The 22,639-nt window shown below is 34.8% G+C and overlaps 1 protein-coding gene across 3 annotated transcripts in view; it reads right to left on the reverse strand.

Moving 5' to 3' along the window:
• SEC6 overlaps positions 1 to 22,639 on the reverse strand; it is a 60,438-nt gene that overhangs the window by 13,156 nt on the left and 24,643 nt on the right. For all 3 annotated transcript variants that reach the window (XM_086431392.1, XM_086431384.1, XM_086431389.1), the window contains 9 exons: positions 21,003 to 21,110; positions 20,668 to 20,806; positions 20,509 to 20,553; positions 10,848 to 10,903; positions 8,840 to 8,948; positions 5,845 to 5,985; positions 5,546 to 5,725; positions 4,252 to 4,335; positions 4,062 to 4,148 (listed from right to left, as the gene is read on the reverse strand). In XM_086431392.1, coding sequence (XP_086287518.1) covers positions 4,062 to 4,148; positions 4,252 to 4,335; positions 5,546 to 5,725; positions 5,845 to 5,985; positions 8,840 to 8,948; positions 10,848 to 10,903; positions 20,509 to 20,553; positions 20,668 to 20,806; positions 21,003 to 21,110 — 949 coding nt within the window. The remainder of the gene's footprint in view (positions 1 to 4,061; positions 4,149 to 4,251; positions 4,336 to 5,545; positions 5,726 to 5,844; positions 5,986 to 8,839; positions 8,949 to 10,847; positions 10,904 to 20,508; positions 20,554 to 20,667; positions 20,807 to 21,002; positions 21,111 to 22,639) is intronic.

Genomic DNA, 22,639 nt, shown 5'->3' on the forward strand with positions numbered 1-22,639 from the left:
ACATTTTGATGAGGAAAGATTGACCAGATTTTGGCTAAATTTATTGAAATTGAGTAATTGGCAGCTAGCGCACGAGTGTTTACATACTTGGCATTGCCACATTACACACCTCCAAAGCTATATACTCTTTTGGGAGAATGGCCTTGAACAACACCCTCAGATAAGATCAACCTAATCCCGAAGGCTTCATCTTTCCAAAAAAAAAAATTAGGTTCAACCAACAAAGAAAGAAATCCTACCTTGCTTCATTATCCTTGTGTTGCTAAGTTGTGGCAACGCAAGATCGTTGCCTTGATTCATTATTCTTGGCTCATTATCCTTGTGTAGTGAAAAAGTTCCTTGGCGGTGGAACTCAGAAAAATTAAGTAATGATAAAAAATTAAAAAATTAAAAAATAAAAATAAAAAGAAGCAAAGAGAGTGGTAGGTGAAGCCAAGAATGGATCATATGATGATCTATATAATAAATTAGGTACAAAAGAAGGTGAGAAAGATGTCTATGAATTGGTGTGAATTAGAGAAAGAAAAAATAAAGACTTGGTAAGAGAGGAATTAGGGAAAGATGTTACGTGCATTAAAAGCAAAGATAGGAGTCTTGGTAAGAGAGGGAGAAATTAGGAAACTTGTTGTGATTCTTTTTAGAAATTATTAAATGAGGACCACACCAAAGACTAGGGGCTAACAAAAGATACATGGGAGACCTGAAATCACACATACTTCTGCAGAAAAGTGAAAAAGCACTGGCAAAAAATGAAAAGGTAGGATTTTAGGACCAGATGATATTCTACTAGAAGTATGAAAATGCATGGAAAATTTTAAACTTTCCTAACTGAGTTAGCTATACATATATTTTAACTAAAAAAATGTCGGATGAAGTAGTAAAAATATATATAAAACAATAAATTAGATCGAGGTATTAATCTTATGAATAACACTATGAAATTATGGGAAAGAGTGATTGAATGTCAGGTAGATCAATTACCAAGGTAATCTAGCACAGAGAAAAAAGAACAAAACTGCATGTGGATTTTATCGTCCAAGATAAAGAATATGAAAAAAAATATCTAGAGAGTTAATTTAGTGGGTGTTAATAAATAAAGGAGTCTAGACTAGTGTGAGAGCAAATGGACAGAAAAAAATGAATTCTCAATTACAATTGGTTAACATTGGGGATCGACTACAGGTGCGAACTAGCTTAATTGGTGAAGTGTTTGGATGATGATACTAGAGACCTGAGTTCAACTCCCGCTAGCACCAAGTTACTGAACTCATTAAAAATAGGCTTACTGATCAAAAATGAAAAAAACAAAAAAAAAAAAAAACATTAGGGGTCGACTTGAATTGGTATTTTTTTTGTTAGAACTATAGATGAAGTAATTGCTCGTATTCAAGACAATGTATCTTGGTGTATTTATTTGTAGACGGTGTAGTATTAGTTTATAAGACTAAAGAGGGGGTCAATGAAAAACTAAAATTATGGAAAAAGATTTTGGAGACCAAGGGGTTTAGAATGAGTAGGTTGCAAGACGAATTATTTTGAGCGTAAATTTAGTATTGACACCAAAAAAGAGGAACATCCAATAAAAATTGATGCACTGAAAATACCCTCAAGTGACCACTTTTCATTATCTTGGGTCTATTATATATAAGGATGGAGAAATTGAAAAAGATGTTGCCCATATAATCAAAGTTGGATGGTTAAAGTGGACATGCGCTTCTAGAGTAATACATATCCGACGCATACCATTCAAATTAAAAAGAAAAAAATTATAAGATAGTAATTAGACCAGCTATGTTTTATGGAGCTAAATGTTTGGAGGTAAGTATTATGTTAATAGATTGAGCATAGAAAAGATGAGGATGTTGAGATGGATGCATGGAAAGAGTACAAAATCTATCTGAACCATCTCAATGAATAAATCCAAGCATGACTATTAAAAAAAAAAAAATTACATTCAAGAAAACGTAGAAGTAAATCCAATAGGTGATAAACTAAGATAAAGCCAATACATTCAACGAAGGTCGATTATAACCCTAGTTAGAAGGAATAGCAAGTTGAAGGCCAAGTTTAAAATCTCATTTCGAGGCAATGTCTCTGATATCGATAGACTTGCTGACACTTATCTCAATACCTATGATCAAGTTAATATACATCGAAGAAATAAATCAACAGCATTAACAGGGTCAACTATATTTGACTTAGTCAACTTGACCCAAGCTTTGACTGGTCCACAAGACCTAATCCAACTTCTCTTAGGCCTCTTTTTTATTGGGTTTCTATCTTTTTAAGTTGCTTAAGTAGTCCAAGCTAGTTTCCATTTCAATTTTAAAAAAATTATTTTTCTAATTAGTTTTATGTTTTAAATTCGTTTTTATTCTTTAGGTTAGGATTAGAAATCCTTTTAGATGTCCAAATTGAGTTCTAATAGGATAAGAAGGTTAGTAATATGTTATAGATAGATTAGAAAGTTACTTTTTAGTATTTTAGAAGGTTTTTAAGTTGTTATAGAGTTATCTATATAAGGAGCTCCAATAAACAAATTCAGTGAAATAAGTTTTTTTGAAATTTGATTAATAAAATAAGAGACTTTTCTTTACTTTCTTTGTTTTTTGAGCATAAAAGCCCGATATTGGTTCTTAATTTTAGTGTTTGTGATTGATTTCCATCAATCTCAAACTTGGGTTGAAGTTTCTAGTCTGTTTTGCTCGACATAGAGATTCTTGATTACTATTAGTTCTTAGGATTTCACCCTAGAACCAGATTTTTAACATGAACTGCAAGTTTGTGTGTTCTACCCTACATCAGTTTCGTACAAGAAAAAAAAAACGGTTCAACCGAAACATCTAACATCTCGGGGTCAAGGTCTCATTCTAGTTTTAGCTAAAATCGGAATGTTATGCAAAAATATTCTAACATGGCATGAAATTTTGAACCATGGTTGAAGATGCTAAAAAGAAGAAAGAAAGACCCAAAAGAACATGGATTGAGACAGTAAAAGTAGATATCAACGCACTATCAATAATAGAAGATGTGGCTTGGGACAAAATTGAATTGATGAACATGATTTGTTTATCCGACCCAAAATATTTGGGATAAGGCTTCGATAACAGTGATGATGATCTTCTAAAATATAGAGAAACAATCACAATATAATTGAGGCCAAAAGTTGGAATTAAATTTTACTGAAAGCATGGACATAGGTGAAGAAGTTTCTGAATACAAGAGCATGCCATATCCAATTAATACGTTAGTTTGTCCAAACTGGACAACACTTCTATTACTTTGTTATTATTTTTACAATTAAAAAACTTTATACATAAAAATTATTGGTGGACCATTGAGCCATCTAATATGGATTCCAAACCCAGGCCCCATTGCTTGTTTCTTGAAATGGATAACTTGGGGTTCTTGCACAATAAAGATTGAATATGATACCATATGATTCATTATTTTCCCACTAAGCTTTTTGAGCTTTCAAATGGTTGTCAAGGATGGAACTTCCAAGTTACAGTATACAAATCCTCATTTTTGTCTTCTTGCTTAGAAGTTAAACAAAGTTCATAAGATATATTCTAAATTAACATGGCTGCATAATTGCGATAATCTTCCACTTTTTTTTTTATATCTCCAATGGCTTTTACATCTTTTGAGTGTCTGGAGTTCCCATGTTGTCACAGCTTCATAAAGCACTGAATACTAAACACTACATGTTGACATGAAACGTGATGTTCTTAACCAATTGCATCGCTTTGTATTTCTTTAACTGACAGTTTATATTATGTCCAAGTGCAAACACCATAGCAACCATTATCCACAGTTCATTTTAAAATTGCCCAACACTATAAAATGAAGTTGCTCTTGGCTCACCAGGTCCTACTGGCATAGGAGATACGTTCAGAGATGACAATTCTGACATCCTTGAGATGTCCTCGGGTGAAGTGAATTTCACAATGAAGCAACTCAGTAATTAAATGGTTGTCAAAGGAGATGTAGAGAGGAAGTTTGCATAAGTGGATAATATAAAATTTGTGAAATTTGTGAAAGAAAGCTCATGGCATTACCATCTCAGCATAGTTCTGTGGCAGAGCTTCCATGGTGTTGTTACTGAGCTCCATTGCAAGATCATAGCAGCGAAGATTATTGTTGAGCTGTGATGATGGAATATGAATAGTGAGATACAGATGAATAATGTTACTTGGATTTAGGCACCAATGGGCCTACACATGCTACAGATTCAAAATAAATACAAACCATTGCACATAAAGTCTCCAAACCAATGTCAGAAGCTGGTTCTTCAAGTCTCCGCCTTTCAGCCGCTTGAAAATCAATCATAACCTGAAGAAAATCAAAAGGTATAAGAAGATTCAGATACAATAAAAAGAATTTCGAAAAATACATCCAAGTACATTCGTTATTTCCAGCATGTCAGTAATGTGCTGATAAATGTTGTGGTATTATATGTATCAGTTTTTAGATCTACTGATACGTTAAGCCTTTCCAAGGGTCAAGTAAGGACTCTTCAACTCTTTGTTGTATCATGTAAGTACAAACTCCCCTAGTTCTTGTGGTATTATATGTTATCAGCTTTTAGATCAATTATACGTTAAACCTTTCAGAAGGGTGGAGCAGGGATTCTTCAACTCTTTGTTGTATCATGTAAGTACAAACTCCCCTAATTCACTAACAAATTCTGTGCTCAGCAATTCTCTACTGTCTGATCTAGCACCAACAAGCATTTGTGAAGCAATAGAACTGACATCAGTGACCCGGCCTTCACTCATTTGAGATTCTAAGATTTATGAATCATTGTGATATTTTATTTTGGAAAGCTTCAAGGTGGCAGATTGTACAAGTAATTTGAACAGATACTCAATCTTAAACATAAGTCTATGCCTTAGAGATTGCAATCAACTTTGAGTATATGGAAAGCAAAACAGCACTCATCGAACCGAATGGATATGTCTTCAACATACGAAATGTACATTGGAAAAGCATCATATTTTCACTATATATAACCATCAACCATTAGAGCATAAATGGGTCAGATTTTATCTGAAATCCGAGTGATCCAAATCCGAATTTAGCGGGTTTGGATCCTTGGAGTATATCCAAATAAAAAAATGGGTCGATGTCCCTTGACCCGAGTCGGGTCCGGATTGGATATAGATCCATCCCTATATCCACTAGATCCGAATGATATATTGATTTGAAAATTATATTTTCATGTTTTTCAAGATATTTTTCTTCTATTACTTTAATATAAGATGAATTCTTATAAAATAAAAGAATAATAATGGCAAAATAGAATAGTATAGAAATTAGCACCAAAAAAAAAAATTCAAGGTCCAAAATTATCCGACCCAACCGACCTGAATCAAATAACTCGGACGGGTCAGATCTCGGTTTAGTGAAAGTAAAATGGTTTGGATATGGCTTTAGGTAATAGGATCTGAGTCAGATTTGGATCTGGATATAGACATATTCGACCCGAACACGAACCATTTTAAGCCCTATCAACTAACAACCATAATAAGGATGCACTTGCCTGAATAATAGCCAAAGCAATTCGATACAGCATGACATCAGTGCTATTATCCCGAACAATTTGCACTTGCTCCCCTAGGATCCTAAATAAATCAACAGCGGCTGGTGTATATAGCTTTCCTTCTTCTGTTCTCTTTGGTGGTTGTACCTTATCAGCCTCCAGGATATTTGTGTACCATTTCTACAAAAAGAAAGGAGGCATTTAAGAAAAAGTTGAATAAGAAAGAAAATATGATCCGGACATTGTTCTAAACATAAAATAGTTTAGCACAATCAAATCATAGGATGGTGAAAGTTTACTCGTGTTGTCGCTTTCATTCGTTCAACGTATGAATTCATTAGGGGATCCATTGCGCCACTCTCAGAGCACACTTGAGCTAAAGACTCATCAACCCCAAGTCCAATCAGATTTTCTTGGTATTCAACCACCCAACCAGTTACCTGTGTGCAAGTTATAAAACAAATAAACATCAGCTCAACAAACACCACAAAAAACACACACACTCATTTGTAGGGCTGTAACTTGAGCAGGCTAACCCGAACTCAACCTGATTGATGGGCGAGCCGGGCTGGGTTATATAGAAAATGATTTGAGCCTGGGCTAGGATATATCATAAATATATTTACATATATATATATATATAAATATTTTTATTTTTAAAAAATATATAGTTTTCTCTTCCTAAATATATTTGAAAACTGAGGGAAAAACTCTTTTAATTGATTTTTCTTTATATAATTAAATTTATTGTTATATATGTTTAAGTATAGTATTTTAAAGATTTTAAAGATTTTTGAAGATGAAGAGTCGTTTTTGCATAAATTTTGAAGGGAGAAAAATGAGCTCAACCCACCCAAAATTGCCTAACTTGGGCTCACCCAAGCCCAAGCCAATTTTAGAAAATCAATCTTGGGTTGAGCTTGGGTTAATGAGCTCTAACCCGATGGTCGGGTTGAGGGTTCTACAACTTGGGTTGAACCTGGGATGACCCTCCAACCCGCCCAGGTTGCGGCCCTACTCATTCGGTGGACAGCAGAAATGCTAGTTCATCTCTAGGATTGACAACAAATCAAACTTCACTGTTTTGGCGATCCAAATCACCTAAATACAAGTTTTCATTGGATCATCCAATTCAATGATCAATATTCAAAATTTTGTTTCATTCAAATGTTTGGGTTGAGACATTCCGGTTTTGGAACATTCTAAGACAAAACATTCATGGAATGGAAGTTTTTGACCACCATTGGACCATCCAATCCAGGGTTAACATCTCGGAATGTTTCAGCCAATTTCAAGGTATAAAATCTCATACTGAGACAATGTTTCAGTCAGGAAAAAAACAGAGACAGACTCAAGGATACATTTTGAAACATTTCACAATTAATATTATTTATATGATATATGAACATAAGCCTTGAGGCATTATTTCACTATTGAGAATAAGCACTAGTTAAATTTATTTAAGACAGATTTTCAGGAATTATTTGCAATATAAGTACCGAAATATTAAAGAAAATAAACTAAATATACTTTAATGAAATCTAACTTAGTGCATTATCAGCATACCAGTGTCTACTGGTGCAAATCAATGTGAAAAAATGTGATATATTTAATGTAAATGGTTGTAAAATTCATTGTATATCCTAAAATCATGGCATTAAATTTGGACATATTTCAATGAAATATTTCCATTTCTACAAGGTTTGACATGAAATTTAACTAGAAATTTTTTTTTAATACATTTCAGGAGAAATCATCATTCATTTAGCTAATATTCTGATGAACTTAAAATTTCAACCAAAGAATTTAAATATCAGGTATAAAATGAGAGAGATTGGTAGAAATATTTTGGTAAACCAAAATAGTCTTCTCTGAAGAAAAATTATTTAAAAAAATAATGGCATAGTTTATAACAATAACAAAAATATAACTTTCCTTTAGATAGGACTTGTAAATTATACATAACATTGATTCATTAGTATAAATATATTATGATTAGTTAAGTAACCATATATCATCTTATTTTGTTGTATTGTAAGCATATTATCACATTCATGTAGGTATGCACATGCAACATCCATGTTCTAATTAGTTTGATATATTAATAATTTATTCATACAATTAAAAAGCAATAAATAAATAAAATAGTGCATATTTCTACTACTTAATAGTTTATTCAACTAAGTAAGAATTTTACGTATTAAGTTGTACTCGTTAACATGACAATGTTATTCTTATTTCCATTTATAATATAGTTGTTTTTTATTGTCAGACTTCTAGATACATGCGCCAATGTGTAGCAGAGCATTGTTGATCTTTGTTTTTACACTAAATATGGTTGTTTTTTGTAATTTGATGAATTATGAGCGTTCCATGCCTGTTTTATCATTTCCTACAGTTTTAATGAAATTTTCCTCAATATTTCTTCTATTTCCACACCATTTCAATCATTTCCATGAAAGTTGTATTAATTTTTGCAATAATCAAAATATTTCCATTTTCAAACTAACCGACATTTAAAACCTTGTATAAAACATGTTTCTTTAACTATACTTATCACTATAATATTGATTTTGACGAAGGTTTAAAAAAAAAAAATTTGAATGTTTCAAGATGTTCTGTTTTGTCTTGGTGAATATTTCGGTTTTTTCCTGACTAAAACATTCCCACTAGAAGAAATTTTGAACGATGGTTAATATTGCCTTGATCAAAGAATCAGGTTGTTGGGACACTGGTTTTCACTATTTTGCCTGGACTCTTCTAAAGGAAACACCTATGTCGGAATCAAGTCATATGCCAACAAACAGTCCATGGATTCTTGGGCAACACTTCCATTTTTTTTTATCTTTCCTTTTTGCAAGATATTTAATTAGCATTTATTAAAGGATATGATTCCTACCGTTTCAGGTTGAAATATTATGAAACAAATACATCATTATATAAATGTATTTATTTGCTTTTAGTTAAATAATGTGTAGCATAAGATATCCAATCACCTCACCTAGTATCATTCTTTTATTATATTACTAAACAAATACTTTTTCTAAAAAATTATTTAAAATATTTAAAGCCAAATCCACGGATCCTGTTTATCAAGGATCCCCAAATCAGTCTCTCTGTATATAGTCATATCCTAGCAACATAGAATTTCTGATCCCCAGCTGATTAGAGAACTGGACTAACAATTAGTCAGATCCAGATCGATAAGTGTCCCTCTGACGTGTTAGAAAATCCAGTCTTCATTTAGGGGATTTTCACACAAGAAAGCATAATAAGGAATTTAGAGTAAAATACCTTCAAAATCTCTATATTTGTTAGTTCATTTGCCCTGTCACTCAGCAATCTAAGCATCTGAATAAACCTCTCCGTGTAAAGATTAACCATGAGCTGGAAAATTTCGTATCTGCAGGCACAAACAGTTAGTTCAGTGGGCACGCACAAACAATGTCAGATGATCAACGGAAGATTTCTTAATGGACATGCATTACAAGGATTCAAGTGCAGCAAAGATCAAGATTCTATAACTGCAATATGATTCGAAAAATTGACACAAATCAAACACCATTAGTCGCCTAGTTTTACATAGTTTTTCACAATAACACCATGATTCAAAAGACCAAAACACATTAGCATATTTCATCTGATGTATCAACATTTTTGGTTATTGATACAAAACGTATATGTGTATTAGAATTCCAATGTGTTGTTTCGTAAAGCTTCATTTCGTATGGTAATGTTTCGCTCAATACTTTATGAAACAGGCCTTGAAATGCAACATGTTGGAATGGTTAATTTTATATCTAAGTTTTAGTTATAATGTCAATAAACAGGAATAAGGCAAATTCGGGAGGCATTTTCCACACCAAAACAGAATTATAATTTCGAAGCCATTAAGTATGTACCAGCTCCAAGCCAGAACTATCATACGCTTCAGGTTATTAGATTCTCTAAATAATATCCATTAAATGAAAAATCATAAACTAAAAATATAAAAGAACACTGAATAACATAGTTAAAAGTTATAGATTACTCTTCAAGGCAACATACATTTTTTGATGTCTAACCAATACTAAGAGTTAGACACACCCCATCAAACCAAAATCACGTTCATACGGTTTACTCCATATTTTAAGAGTTGTATATTTTAAATATTTTAATTTCAATTAATTATACAACATAGAAAGAATGTATTTAGTTAATGTTGAGAAAAACAGTTTTTTTCGAATTGGCTGTGTTACAAAGAGACGTAAGCTCCTTTATATAAACGAAAAACTAGGTACAAAAGTAACTTGTGGGCAATGTGGGACTAAGCCCACAACATATTAAACCTACCTTACTTACCATAAACTAATAACTAAACATGACTCTAACAATTATCTTCAACAGATTGGAGCTGATATGACGATAATGTCTAACTTGCCCATAGTTGTAACAGCTTTTCATCTGACAGTCTTGTACATTCAACACTTTTGTATACTTCAACACACTCAGTTGAAATTCACAAGGGTCACTTTATCTTGGTGAAAACAAATGGACTTGATGATCACAACTAAATATTCTTTTCAACAATTAGAGGAAACATAAGCCAACAAACACAACGTGCTACTCACAATAGAGATCAACCAGTCTTGGCACACACAAATATATGTACATCGACCAAACACTTAGCCAAGAGAATTGGGAACACATTGCACATGGTAATGATAGTAGATCTAAACACGTCACATAAAAGTGACCATACCACGAGACAATCACCCTAGATCAGACAAAGTGATTCACCAATAATGGTCCAACCATGAGGATCAAATACAATCTCAATATAGAGTACAAAGGAAGCATGTATTCTTTCACCAAATAAACTAGTGTTTCTATGTCAATAGTACTGTGTAAAGTATTGTGAATAACACCTAGAGGCAGTGCTTGAAGCAGAACCAATAATACTACCAGTAGGCAGTTTTCGAAACAGAAATTTCATTCATGGTAAGTGGCAACTCTTTATACATGGGGCAAGTAAATAAAGGATCAAGCATAGTATGGAAAGTACCAATGATGACAAGACAAATTAGCTGTGTAACATAGAAATGGACAAGTATTTTAGGTCAAGAAACAAGTTTTGAACACACTGCCCGACAAATTCAATATGAGAACATATCCATACAGTTAACTCCATACATTGATAGTAAAATAGTTCAGCTCATCCAAAGCGATATTAGATGTTTCAACTGAAAGGTTAGTCACAGAACCTGAAAAGAAAGGATAAAAAGTGACTGATGTGAAATATGATGAATTTTTAAAGACAAACCTTGGAGGAAAACAAGGAGCCACATAGTCATAAATATCACCAAGCTCTTCTCCAATCTAGATCTCAGAAAAAAAAAATTGAAATCATGAACAAATGCATAAAGCTCATTTATATAAAATAAGAAATTCAGTTAAATTTTGTGGGTTAGCAAGTTTTATCTACGTGTAATGCTGCCCATGTACAAAATAGCTATGTAAAATGATGGTTATGCTGCCTGTATGGTGATTTGTGTTGATAGATGACCTTTGTGGTGCACAATCATATTGTGCATTCTTTTTTGTGGATTTCTTATCCCTTCTAATGCCAAGCCAGGTAAGAAGAACCAACCAAGAAGATGCCTTTCATGACACAAGTCAATACTCTCCTGTCCTTCATTGAAATAGATATACTTTCCTCGCTCAAACTAGAAACAGAGCAAGATATTACACCCATCTCCCAAACATTCAGGTTTCTATTAAGCTCTCAGTTCCACATTCTCCTGTCTCGACCATCTTCTACACATACCTTCACAAGGTAGCCTTTTCGATTCCATAGAAAGAAAATCATAAATCTTCATTTAGAGGGGAATCCCCACATCATAAATCTTTCAGAAACCAAGCCATGTCCCCTTTGCCTACATTACTAAATTCCAGCTAGATCTTGAAGATACTATTCCAGACACACTCATAATTCTTATGGCCAAATTTACATTACAGTTCAGTGTTTCTGCAACAATGATCTTTAAGTTATTGACTTCCACGCCATATCTCCAAAGCATTTCCCCAAGAGAGATCTTTATATCCCTGCTTCTCAACTCCTAAACTTGATCATTTTCTAGGAAGATAAACAATCTTCCTATTCACTGGGAGGGGGACTTGTTGACACCACAGATCCCTTCCATAAAATGTATCCAATTAATCTCTCTAGACGATATGCAACAGACATTGGACTCACAAAAAGAGGCAAGTAGTGAACTGGAATTACTAGAGAGATTAATTATGGTACTTTACATAATATGCAAAGCATCAAAAGAAATTATGAACCATTTTTGCTTATCCATTGCCCCTTTGCATGCGGCACCTGGGTTGAGTTCCTCTAACTCTTCAGAATGAGAGGGTTGTCCATAAATAGTGCATGACCAGCGCACTATGGCTTTTTAGCCTACTACTTTATGTAGAATACCTCACGTTATAAGGGTATTCTAGGTAATTGTGGTATTATGTTAATTAGTCCATATTCTTGGTATATATATATATAATAGAGGGAGAGAGGGTGTGCTTTCTCATAACTAACTTTTTCCAATTCTTCTTCTACAAACCCCAACCTAAAAGACTAAAACAACAACACACAACTTGGTATTAGAGCTATTTTTGGATCTCAAACATCATCAAAATCATCTAGAGAAAAAGAGGGGAGCATAGGGAGGACAACCAGCTTCTGATGATGTCAGCACATACAATTGCTGACGTCATCTAACATGTCATTGGAATTTGACTTTGATGAATGATTTTGAAAGGTATTGATTTTAGGAAATTTTTGGGACTGGTTTCAAATGATTTGGAGCAGATTTGAGTGAGTTATGAAGGTCATGGTGAAAAAATAAAGTCAAAAATTCCATAACTGAAATTTCACACACTCAGATCCATTCAACTAAATTTTTTTTAAGTTGATCAAAAGAGGGCAAGTCATTTTTCTATAATAAAACTTATGGAAGTGGTCTTGCACAATTTGGATCAAGATTGAAGACTCGGTGAGATGTTCTTCAACCTATATTTGTGATTTTTAGGTCATTTTTTGCTATTTTATGATTTTTTTTGTCAATTTTTCATGGATAATCACTGTGAAACTATGAGAAATAATTGTTCGAGTGTTATTGGGACTTTAACAATGTTTTCTGAGATTGGAATCAACATCCATATGGTTGTGGGATCACACCGGGTTACGTGAAGAGCTTGTTTTTGAGTTTTTGGATTGCATAGTCCTTAATTAATATATTATTTGATCCGTGGAGGTCAAAAGTGAAGTTATAAGGTCTGATTTGTGTAGATCAAATTAGGACTGTCAATGGATAGCCGAAATTTGAATCCGAATTCGAAAAATCGGATATTATCCGAAATTTTTGGATATCGAATTCGAATTCGGATGTATTTTTAGGATTCGAACAGATTTCGGATGCGAATTCGGATATCACTACATCCGATTCGTTAATATCCGATTCGAATGCTTCTCTCTTCTTTTATATATATTTAAACATTAATTAAGACAAGACACATCTATTTTCGTTTATATATATATATATATATATAAAGACAATCTCTCTCTCTTGATAAGAAAGACAAGACAACTCTTTTTTTTTAAATAAAGACAAGACATCCCTCTCTCTCTCTCTCTCTCTCTCTCTCTCTCTCTCTCTCTCTCTAATAAAGACAAGACAAGTCACACTCTCTCTCTCTCTCTTTATAATAAAGATACGACAATTCACTCACATTCTCTCTCTTTAATAAAGACAAGACATCACACACACACTCTCTCTCTCTCTCTGTAAGACGAGACATATCTCTCTCACTCTCTCTCTCTTTTTAATAAAGACAATCTCTCTCTCTCTCTCTCTCTCTCCTCTCTCTCTCTCTGTAAGACGAGATAAGGCAAGACTAACCTTTCTTCCCTTCTCCCTGGTTCATCTGACGAGCTGGATTTTGAAAGAGTCGGGCACTCATGTTTACTAAACGAACAGGCTTGTTAGTAATTCAAAGTGCGCAAATAATCTGCAAGTGAGTTTCATGGCGAGCCTGAACTTCAATCCAACTAAAATCAGAAATATAGGCCTGAGATTCAAGACCAATATTAGATATTAGAGGGAAGAAGGTTTGGGAGCTCGTCGTCTGTGAGGGTACATTTTCACCTCTGTATACAAGCACTTCCCAAACAATGTCATCAATGGTATAATTTTAAAAGATGCATTCGTATCGATTAGCTATGAATTAGGTGTTCCCTTGCCAGAAAAAATCTTATTTTTCAGGTAATTTTTACTTTTTTAACTCTATTTTACCTGTAAATTAACTGTAAAAAATCAAAGATTTTTTATTATTTAAATTCGAATCGAATATTTTCGGATATCCGATAATTCTTTCGGATGCGAATTCGAATAGTGGTTAGTGATATCCAATCGGATTCGAATTCGAATTCGAATATTACTATTTTTTTTCGGATTTCGAATTCGGATATAACACTATCTGATCGGATACCTATCCATTGACAGTCCTAGATCAAGTGTTCTATTTCAAGTTATGAGGTTAATCAATCCTTCAATGTTCGATTGAATGGTAAAGGGAGCATTGGTGCTTCTCATAATGAAGTTCCCAACCTTCAAATTACAATTGTGCCGTTTAATGGAGCGAATTTTCTTCCTTGGCCTCAATCTGATATGTTTTATGTTAAAGGAAAATGAAAAGTCGTATACTTGACTGATGCAATTATTGTCCCCAACCTTTCTAACCCTATGTATGGTAAATAGGATCAAGAGAATGCCACCATGATGTGTTGACTTCTTCATTCAACGCACCCAGATATTAGTAATCAGTATTTGTTCTTATCGACAGCCAAACAGATATGGGATACAATGAATGCAACATATTCTGAAGTTGGGAATTCTGCTCATGTATGCGTTGTGACAAAGTATCTGGCAAATGAGACATGGGGACAAACCCCTATCCGCCTATTACTCTACTCTTCATCATCTATGGGAAGAGTTACACCACTATCAAAATTTTCAGGCTAAATGTTCAGAGGATGCTACTACATACAAGAAGTTGGTTGAGGAAAATGATTGTTTGAATTCCTTGTTGGTCTAATTTCTGATTATGAGCAAGTACGAGTTCAATTTTTGGGCAAAAAAGCCTCTTTCATCATTATCTAAAGTGTATGCCTATTTACATCGTGAGGAGCAACATCGCAATGCAATGCAACAATATGTTGTTCTAGAGAGATCTACTTTAGCTACCATATTTCAATGAAGTGGCAAAGGTGGTAGTCGTGGTAAAGGATTTGGCAGAATGGGAACACTTGGAGATAAGTGTGATAAATTGAAGTGTGAAAATTGTGGTCGCACTCGCCATACTAAGGAAACCTGTTGGGATCTCAATGATTGTTCTTAACATAGGGCTGGTTTCTCCAGTGGTGGACGAGGAAGAAACCACTCTAGTAGTATAGGGGGCTCGAATTCTCATTATATTGTCTCTACCGGGTTGCCAATTACTCCATCTACACAAGCTCCTTCAGCAAATAGTGCTGGCTTCTCCCGTGATGAGATTGAGGCTCTCAAACGTCTTATGGCTCAGTTGGAGTTACCTAGCACTTCTTCCACGTCATTTGCGCATTCAAGTACATCTGCTTCAATCCTCAGTGCCTTTGTTTCCACTCCTAGTCGATCCTGGGCTATTGATTCAAGAGCCTCTGATCATATGACTAGCATGTCCTGATTTTTCTCGTCTTATAACATTTGTTCTAGTAAAGATAAAGTAAAATTGTTGATGGATCTAACTCTCCCATCGTTGGAAAAGGTAATATCTCTCTTAGTCCTTCTTTGCCATTATCATGTGTCCAACTTTACTTTGAATCTAGTCCTTGAATTTTACTGTCACTTTCTTTCAATCTCATTGTGTTTTTCAAGACTTCATGACGAGGAAGACTATTGGTACGGTCCATAAGGAGGGGAGACTTTACTTACTAAACCTTCCAGCATATACCTTCTACAGTTGGGAGTAATAGCTATAAAGAGTTGTTATTGTGCATCGTCGTCTAGGCCACCCATCTTTTTTATTGTTAAAGCAAATGTTTCCTCGGTTTTTTCATTCAATTGTTATTTCTGAACTTAAGTGTGAAGTTTGTGAAAATTCCAAACGTACTAGAACTTTTTATCCTGCTAGTGGTAGTAAAAGCACTTCTTTTTTTATCTTTGTTCATTCTGATGTGTGGGGACCCTCCCCTATTGTTTCCTCTCATCGTTTTTGATATTTTGTTACTTTTGTGAATGATTTCTCTCATGTTACATGGGTTTACTTACTTAAGGCCAAAAGTGGTGTGGTTCTATTTTTAAATCCTTCCACAAAATGATTGAAACCCAATTTGATGCACACAAAAAAAGAAAAATTAGATCTGATAATGGCGGAGAATACATTGATGGTCACCTTGCCTCTTATTTTGATGATCATGGCATTATCCATCAAACCACTTGTGTAAATATTCGTCAACATAATGGGTAGCAGAGAGAAAAAATCGTCGCTAGTTAAAGGTTGCTCGTTTTCTCTCATTTGCAATGATTGTTCCTAAATTTTTTTGGTCCAATGCTCTTTTAATTGTTGATTATCTTATAAATCATGTCATCACAAATTTTACAATATAAATCTCCAATTGATGTTCTGTGTTCCCCTAACCGTTTGTTTTGCTTACCTCCAAAAATCTTTGGATGTACTTGTTTAGTTCATGTGCATCGTTCAGAATATACCGAGTTTGACCCAAAAGCTCTCAAGTGCCTCTTTCTTAGGTACGCTTTTAATAAAAAGGGATATAAATGTTTTCATCCTCCTTCACAAAAATTCCGTCTTTATGGAAGTCACATTTTTTGAGTCCACTCCCTTTTTTTCTATCAGGGGAACTTCTCTTCCAGGGGAGAGTAGTTGTAATGAAGAGACATCCCCTTTTCCTATTCCTATTTCTTCTTACATGTTTGATGAAGATAATGGAATGAAAGGTGGTCGTAATAGTATTGGACATGGGGAGACTTTTGTTAAGAGGGACAATGAAATGAAGGTGTACTCAAAAAGGAAAAAAGGGGCTATACAAGACCCTCATGAGCCCTACCAAGCAACTTTTCGAGTATTTCTCCTACTACTCCTGTGGTGATTCATTTTGACCTTCCTATTACTGTTAGGAAAGGCATTCGTTATTGTACTCAATACCCTATTTCCAATTTTGTTTCGTCTTGTGCATTATCTCCTTCATATCATAATTTTTCCTTGCATTGTCTTTTGTGCCCATTCCTCACAATGTCACAAATGCTCTTTCTCAGACTGAAAACGCAATGGAAGTGGAAATGCATGCTCTTGATGAAAACAATAGTTGGGATATGGTTGACTTACCTCCAAGGAAGAAGCTAGTGGGATGCAAGTGGGTGTTTACAGCAAAGTATCACTCAAATGGATCAATTGAGAGATATAAAGTCCGCTTAGTGGCCAAAGAATTTGCTCAAACGTATGGCATTAACTACTAGGAAACATTTGCTCCAATAGCCAAGATGAACTATGTTAGAGTTCTGTTAACTCTTGCAACCAACCAGCACTTGCTACAATTTGATGTAAAGAACTTTTTTTGCATAGAAACTCAAAGGATGAGGTATATATGGTACTACATCCAGGCTCTAGGTGTCCCTCTGCTGATGGGAAAGTGTGCAGATTGAAGAAGGCTTTGTATGGCCTTAAACAATCACCTAGAGCATGGTTTGAAAGGTTTCGTAGTGTCATGGTAAAGAATTGATATAGACAGAGCCAAGCTGACCACACTCTATTCATCAAGCACTCAAATAAGAGAATTATAGCTCTTATAGTCTACGTGGACGACATAGTAATAACTGGAGATGATCATGATGAGATTGAAAATTTGAGGAGTCAGTTAGCGAAGGAGTTCAAGATCAAGGACCTTGATCAATTGAGGTACATTCTTGGTATTGAAGTTGCCCAATCAAAGAAAGGTATTTTCATTTCTCAGCGGAAGTATGTTCTTGACTCCTTATAGGAAACGGGTATGATGGGGTGTAAAGCCTGTGACACTATAATAGACCTGAATCACAGATTAAGTGAAGTTGGTGGTGACTCTGTTATTGATGCGGGAAGATATCAGATACTTGTGGGCCGTCTTATCTATCTATCTCTCACTCAACCGGATATTGCATATATAGTAAGTGTAGTGAGCCAGTTTACGCACGCCCCATCTACTAGATACTTAGATGCCGCATACAGAATACTTAGGCATCTAAAGTCCTCTCCTGGCAAGGGTTAGTTATATGCCAATCATGGTGATACTCAAGTTGAGGCTTATATTGATACAGATTGGACAGGATCAATCTCAGATAGGTGTTCTATTTCAAGGTATTGCATTTTTGTGGGAGGTAATAGGTAACTTGAAGAAATAAGAAACAATATGTAGTTGTAAGGTCTAGTGCAGAAGCAGAGTTTCGAGCAATGGCACACGAGGTATGTGAACTCCTTTGGATTCGAATGCTACTAGTAGAAATAGGTTTGCTTACCCAAAGCCCTATGAGATTGTACTGTGACAACAAGGCTGCCCAACGATGTTTGTACTCCATATGTGAAGACTAGAGATCAATTGGCTAATATTCTAACCAAGGGACTTGATAATCCACAGTTTTGTAATATTGTCAGCAAGCTGGGTATGTGTAACATCTACACACAAGCTTAAGGGGGTCATATAAGGGTATTCAAGGTAATTATGGTATTATGCTAATTAGTCCATATTCTTGGTAGATATATGATATAATAGAGGGAGAGAGGGTGTGTCCTCTCACAACTCATTTTTCCAATTATTCTTCTTCTAAAAACCCTAACCCTAAAAGACTAAAACAACAACAAACAACTCTTTATAGTGGAGTACAGTCATGTTCTGGCCTACATGTGCAAGAACGCACTTACATTCGGACGACCCCTCCATATATAGATATCTTCCAAATAGTGGGAACCGGAATGGACAAGAACCAGAGGGAAGCACTTATTGTTTATTAAGGCTGCAACTTGGGCAAGCTAACCCAGGCTCAACCCGATTGATTGGTGAGCCTGGTTGGGTTATATGGAAAATGAGTTGAGTATGGTCTAAGAAATCTCAACCCGGAGTCAATTCGGGTTGAGCTCAGATTGAGGCTCCTAGCAACTCGACTCAACCCGAACCCGATGCTATATATTTACATATAAATATTTTTATTTATTTTAAAAAATATATATTAGTTTTCTCTTCCTAAATATATTTGTAAAACTAAGGGGAAAAATATAATATAAAACTTAATAGATTTTAAGGTTGTGTACATATTTATTTACTAGTGATTTTATTTTATTTTATTGTATTTATTTTTTAAGATATAAAATAAAATTTATACGTTGATCAAAATGAAATTAGGCTTGCTCAATGAGGCCAAACCGCCCAAAATTACCTAACTTGGGCTAACCCGAGCTCAACCCGATTTTAAAAGCTCAATCAAGTTGAGCCAAGTTGATGAGCTCTAACCCGATGGTCGGGTTGATGGTTCTACAATTTGGGTTGAGCCTGGATTGACCCTCCAACCCGCCCAAGTTGCAGCCCTATTGCTTATTCTAGTAGTCTTTTGTCCCTTGTGGTGCTTGAATAAAGGATTATAACTCTTGGGTTTCTTCCCTACCTCACAACAACGCGAAAGAAAAAGCGATACAAGCACTAAGAAGCAGTCACCAAACATATATAGGCTTAGTGAATGCTTTCACTCCTTCAGCTTTGGCATCGCCTTAACACAGGCGGGGAAATTGTAGTGAAACACTGAAACCTAAACCCGAATACTATAACACTCTAGAGACAGATCATAGAAGATCTGTCATATTTGAAACCTAACTCCCCTAACCATTATAGAGGAGGGATGGAGTGGTGTGACATATGACCGATCCTAGTCTAGTGTCAGTTAGCTAGTAGATAGAACCCCCATAAGGGGAAGATGACTCCTTTAGGTGGCTGGTCCTTTATGGAAGGAAAGAAATAGAATAGTCTTTGAAAGTAAGAGGAGATTATCCTGAAGATCAAGGTGTCTGGTGTTCCTATGTTCCTGGGTGTCTATTGAAGAAACTCCAAGGTTTTTGGTTTTATGACTTCATCTCTTGATCACTAGGGAGCAGTTTTTATAATTGTTGGCATCATTTTTTTAATATAATGTTATTCTTCCATTCAAAAAAATAAAAATAAAAACTAAAAGTCCTAGACCACTACAAACGTGCACCCAGGTGAAATAGTGCTTTCTAAGGTTCACTGCGGCATTTGTACTTAGTGAAAGAGGGTGGACCAGAAATAGACCATACCTCACTTTCTAAAGATATATATTTCTCTTCATTCTAACATAATCAGGAACTCTAGCTTGACTTGGTCTGATAGCAAATCGTAATATCATCAAGCGATTCAAATTATTTAGTTTTGGCAGTGAGGTTATAATCAACACACAGTAAGGAGCACACAGGAAATTGAACTCATAGAAACTATTCTTTGGATGATATTCCGCCACTTCTCACTTGAAGAAAGAAACAACCAATTATGAGATTCTGTCAAACCGTAACCTCTAACTAACTCGACTGGTTTTGGTATTTATTGAGACACTATTTTGTATAAGAATCACACTCACAACCATTGCATAAGATGATATTGTGCCCAAGTTGAAAACTTTTACTTGATCACACGAACATGCACTCAAATTTTTATTTTTTCCTATTCTTTCTTTTTTCTTTTTCTCTCTTTTTTGTTTTTTTATTTTTTTTATTTTTTTGTGGAGTGGGGCAAAAAAAACTAGAAAGATAATTCAAAATAGAATAATGATTAATATCTAGCTCCTATTAAATATTACTGAAGAAAAATAAAAGTGATTTCTGAAAACTTGTATGCATACCGTTCGAGCTTCCTCTATAGCAGCTTTTAGGTCCTCGAAAACAAGCTGTATGAAAAGTTACTGTTAGGGAAAAGGTATATCAACTGGAAGAACAACAAAGTCGACCATATTGTCTGCTCAAAAGACATTAAGACAGTAGATTAATTGTGAAAGAAGTACCTCTGTCAACAGCTTGTTAAACCTTCCTTCAACTGTTTTCCTTATTTGCTCATAGCATTTATCCTTGTAACCTTTCCCCTGAGCCTTCAACTTCTGCTGTGTTAGGTTTCTAGAAGAAGTTATTGCATTTGTGGATTTTCTGCATGTCATTAGCAAAATATCACCAACGTATGGCACTACAATATTAGCGAAATAAAACAAAATGCAATCAAATCAAGGATGGATAGAAAATGAAATCTGAAAATACTATAATGGAAAGTGGGAACTAAAATGGAGAAAGACCAGCCACTTAGGGTAGAGTGAAAGTAAAATGAAAATAATTTCTAAGAAATTACTTGGCAGATCTGCGAGGATTTGTGATGTTTGCTATGGCACCACCTCCCTCAGCTTCAGCAGCTTCCTCAGCAAGCTGTTGATCGAGGATTTCTTGCATTTCAACAACCCTGGCAGGGAAAAAGAAAAAAATTGAGACAATAGATTGAGGCAATAAGAACCGTTCCCAATTAACAATGGAATCTAATACTTAAAAATTCAAAAGTTATATCCATTGGTTTAAGCACAAAATATTGGAAATTACAAACACAGGTAACTGTTACATGTGACACATGTACCTAACCAAACAAAGAAACTTTGGGATAGATTTAAACAAATCCTGTGCTGATTGAAGGTGCCAAGTTGCGAAGTTGGTTAAAGTCAATCTTTTTCAATAAATAAAGTGATGTTATCAGAGGATGATAAACCTCTCAAATATAACAGCAAAGCAAGTTGTTGGCTAAAGTCTCTTGAGTGTTAGTACCACGACCTAGATTCAAAACCCACCTTCACCTTTGAATTACTACCACCAATTCACTAGATTATCGTGAAAAAAAAATCGTGATACTTAATTACAGAAAAACATCTCTAACATTAAATGAAGTCAACAATCATTTGTAGACAATAGTATCTATCACTAAGGTTCACCAACTAACCAAACTATAAAGTGCGTGAGAACAATGAGAAGAATTGTAGAAGAGGATTCTCAAGTTTCATAATGAGAGCTTGACAGATATATATATATATATATTAACTAAAAAGAAAACGGACATAAATGCCCTTACATAGAAAACTAACAATAGTAAAATATAAATAAGCATATAAATAAACTACATATTTCCTATACTTCCGCTCAAGTTGGGGAAAATATAACAACCAAACCCAACTTGACAAGGTGAGAGTTAGTGACAGATGGACCAACAAATTCCGTAAGCATGTCAGCAAGTTGATCTGAAGAAGACACAAATACTGTCTGAAGAGCACCAGATCGGACTTTCTCCCTGAGAAAGTGGACATGGACCTCTATGCTTAGTTCTCTTGTGAAGAACATAATCAGAAGCAAGCATAATAGCAGACTTGTTATCATAGAACAATGTGGAGGAACTACAGACAGAAAATCCCAGCTCCGTTAATAAAAATCGAAGCCAAATAAACTCATATGTGCACAAGTCATAGCTCGATACTCAACTTCAGCACAAGAACAAGAATAAGAAACCACACTTTGTATCTTACTTTTCCACGAGATCAGGTTACCACCATTGAAAGTGTAGAAACCAGAGGTAGATCTCCTATCTGTAAGAGAACCAGTATAATCAACATCAGTAAAGCAGGACAAATGAATCTGAACATTGGACCAGTAGAAAAGCCCAAGACCAAGACGCGACTTCAAGTAGCGAAAAATGCGATAAACGACTTCAAGATGAGAAGTGCGAGGAGCATGCATGAACAAACTGACTACACTAACCGCAAAAGTCAAATAGTGTAAGTCAAATAAATCAGACGAACTACGAGTCTCTAATAAGAAGAATCAGATAATAGATCACCAGATTCTACATGAAGACGATGATTCTGATCCATAAGAGAGGAAGCAAGATGACAACCAAGTATACCAGTGTCCTGAAGAATATCCAATGTGTATTTGTGCTGAAATAAGAAAATA

This window comes from Akebia trifoliata, chromosome 2, assembly GCF_017979445.1.
Source record: "Akebia trifoliata isolate Shusen 1 chromosome 2, ASM1797944v1, whole genome shotgun sequence".
Taxonomy (NCBI): domain Eukaryota; kingdom Viridiplantae; phylum Streptophyta; class Magnoliopsida; order Ranunculales; family Lardizabalaceae; genus Akebia; species Akebia trifoliata.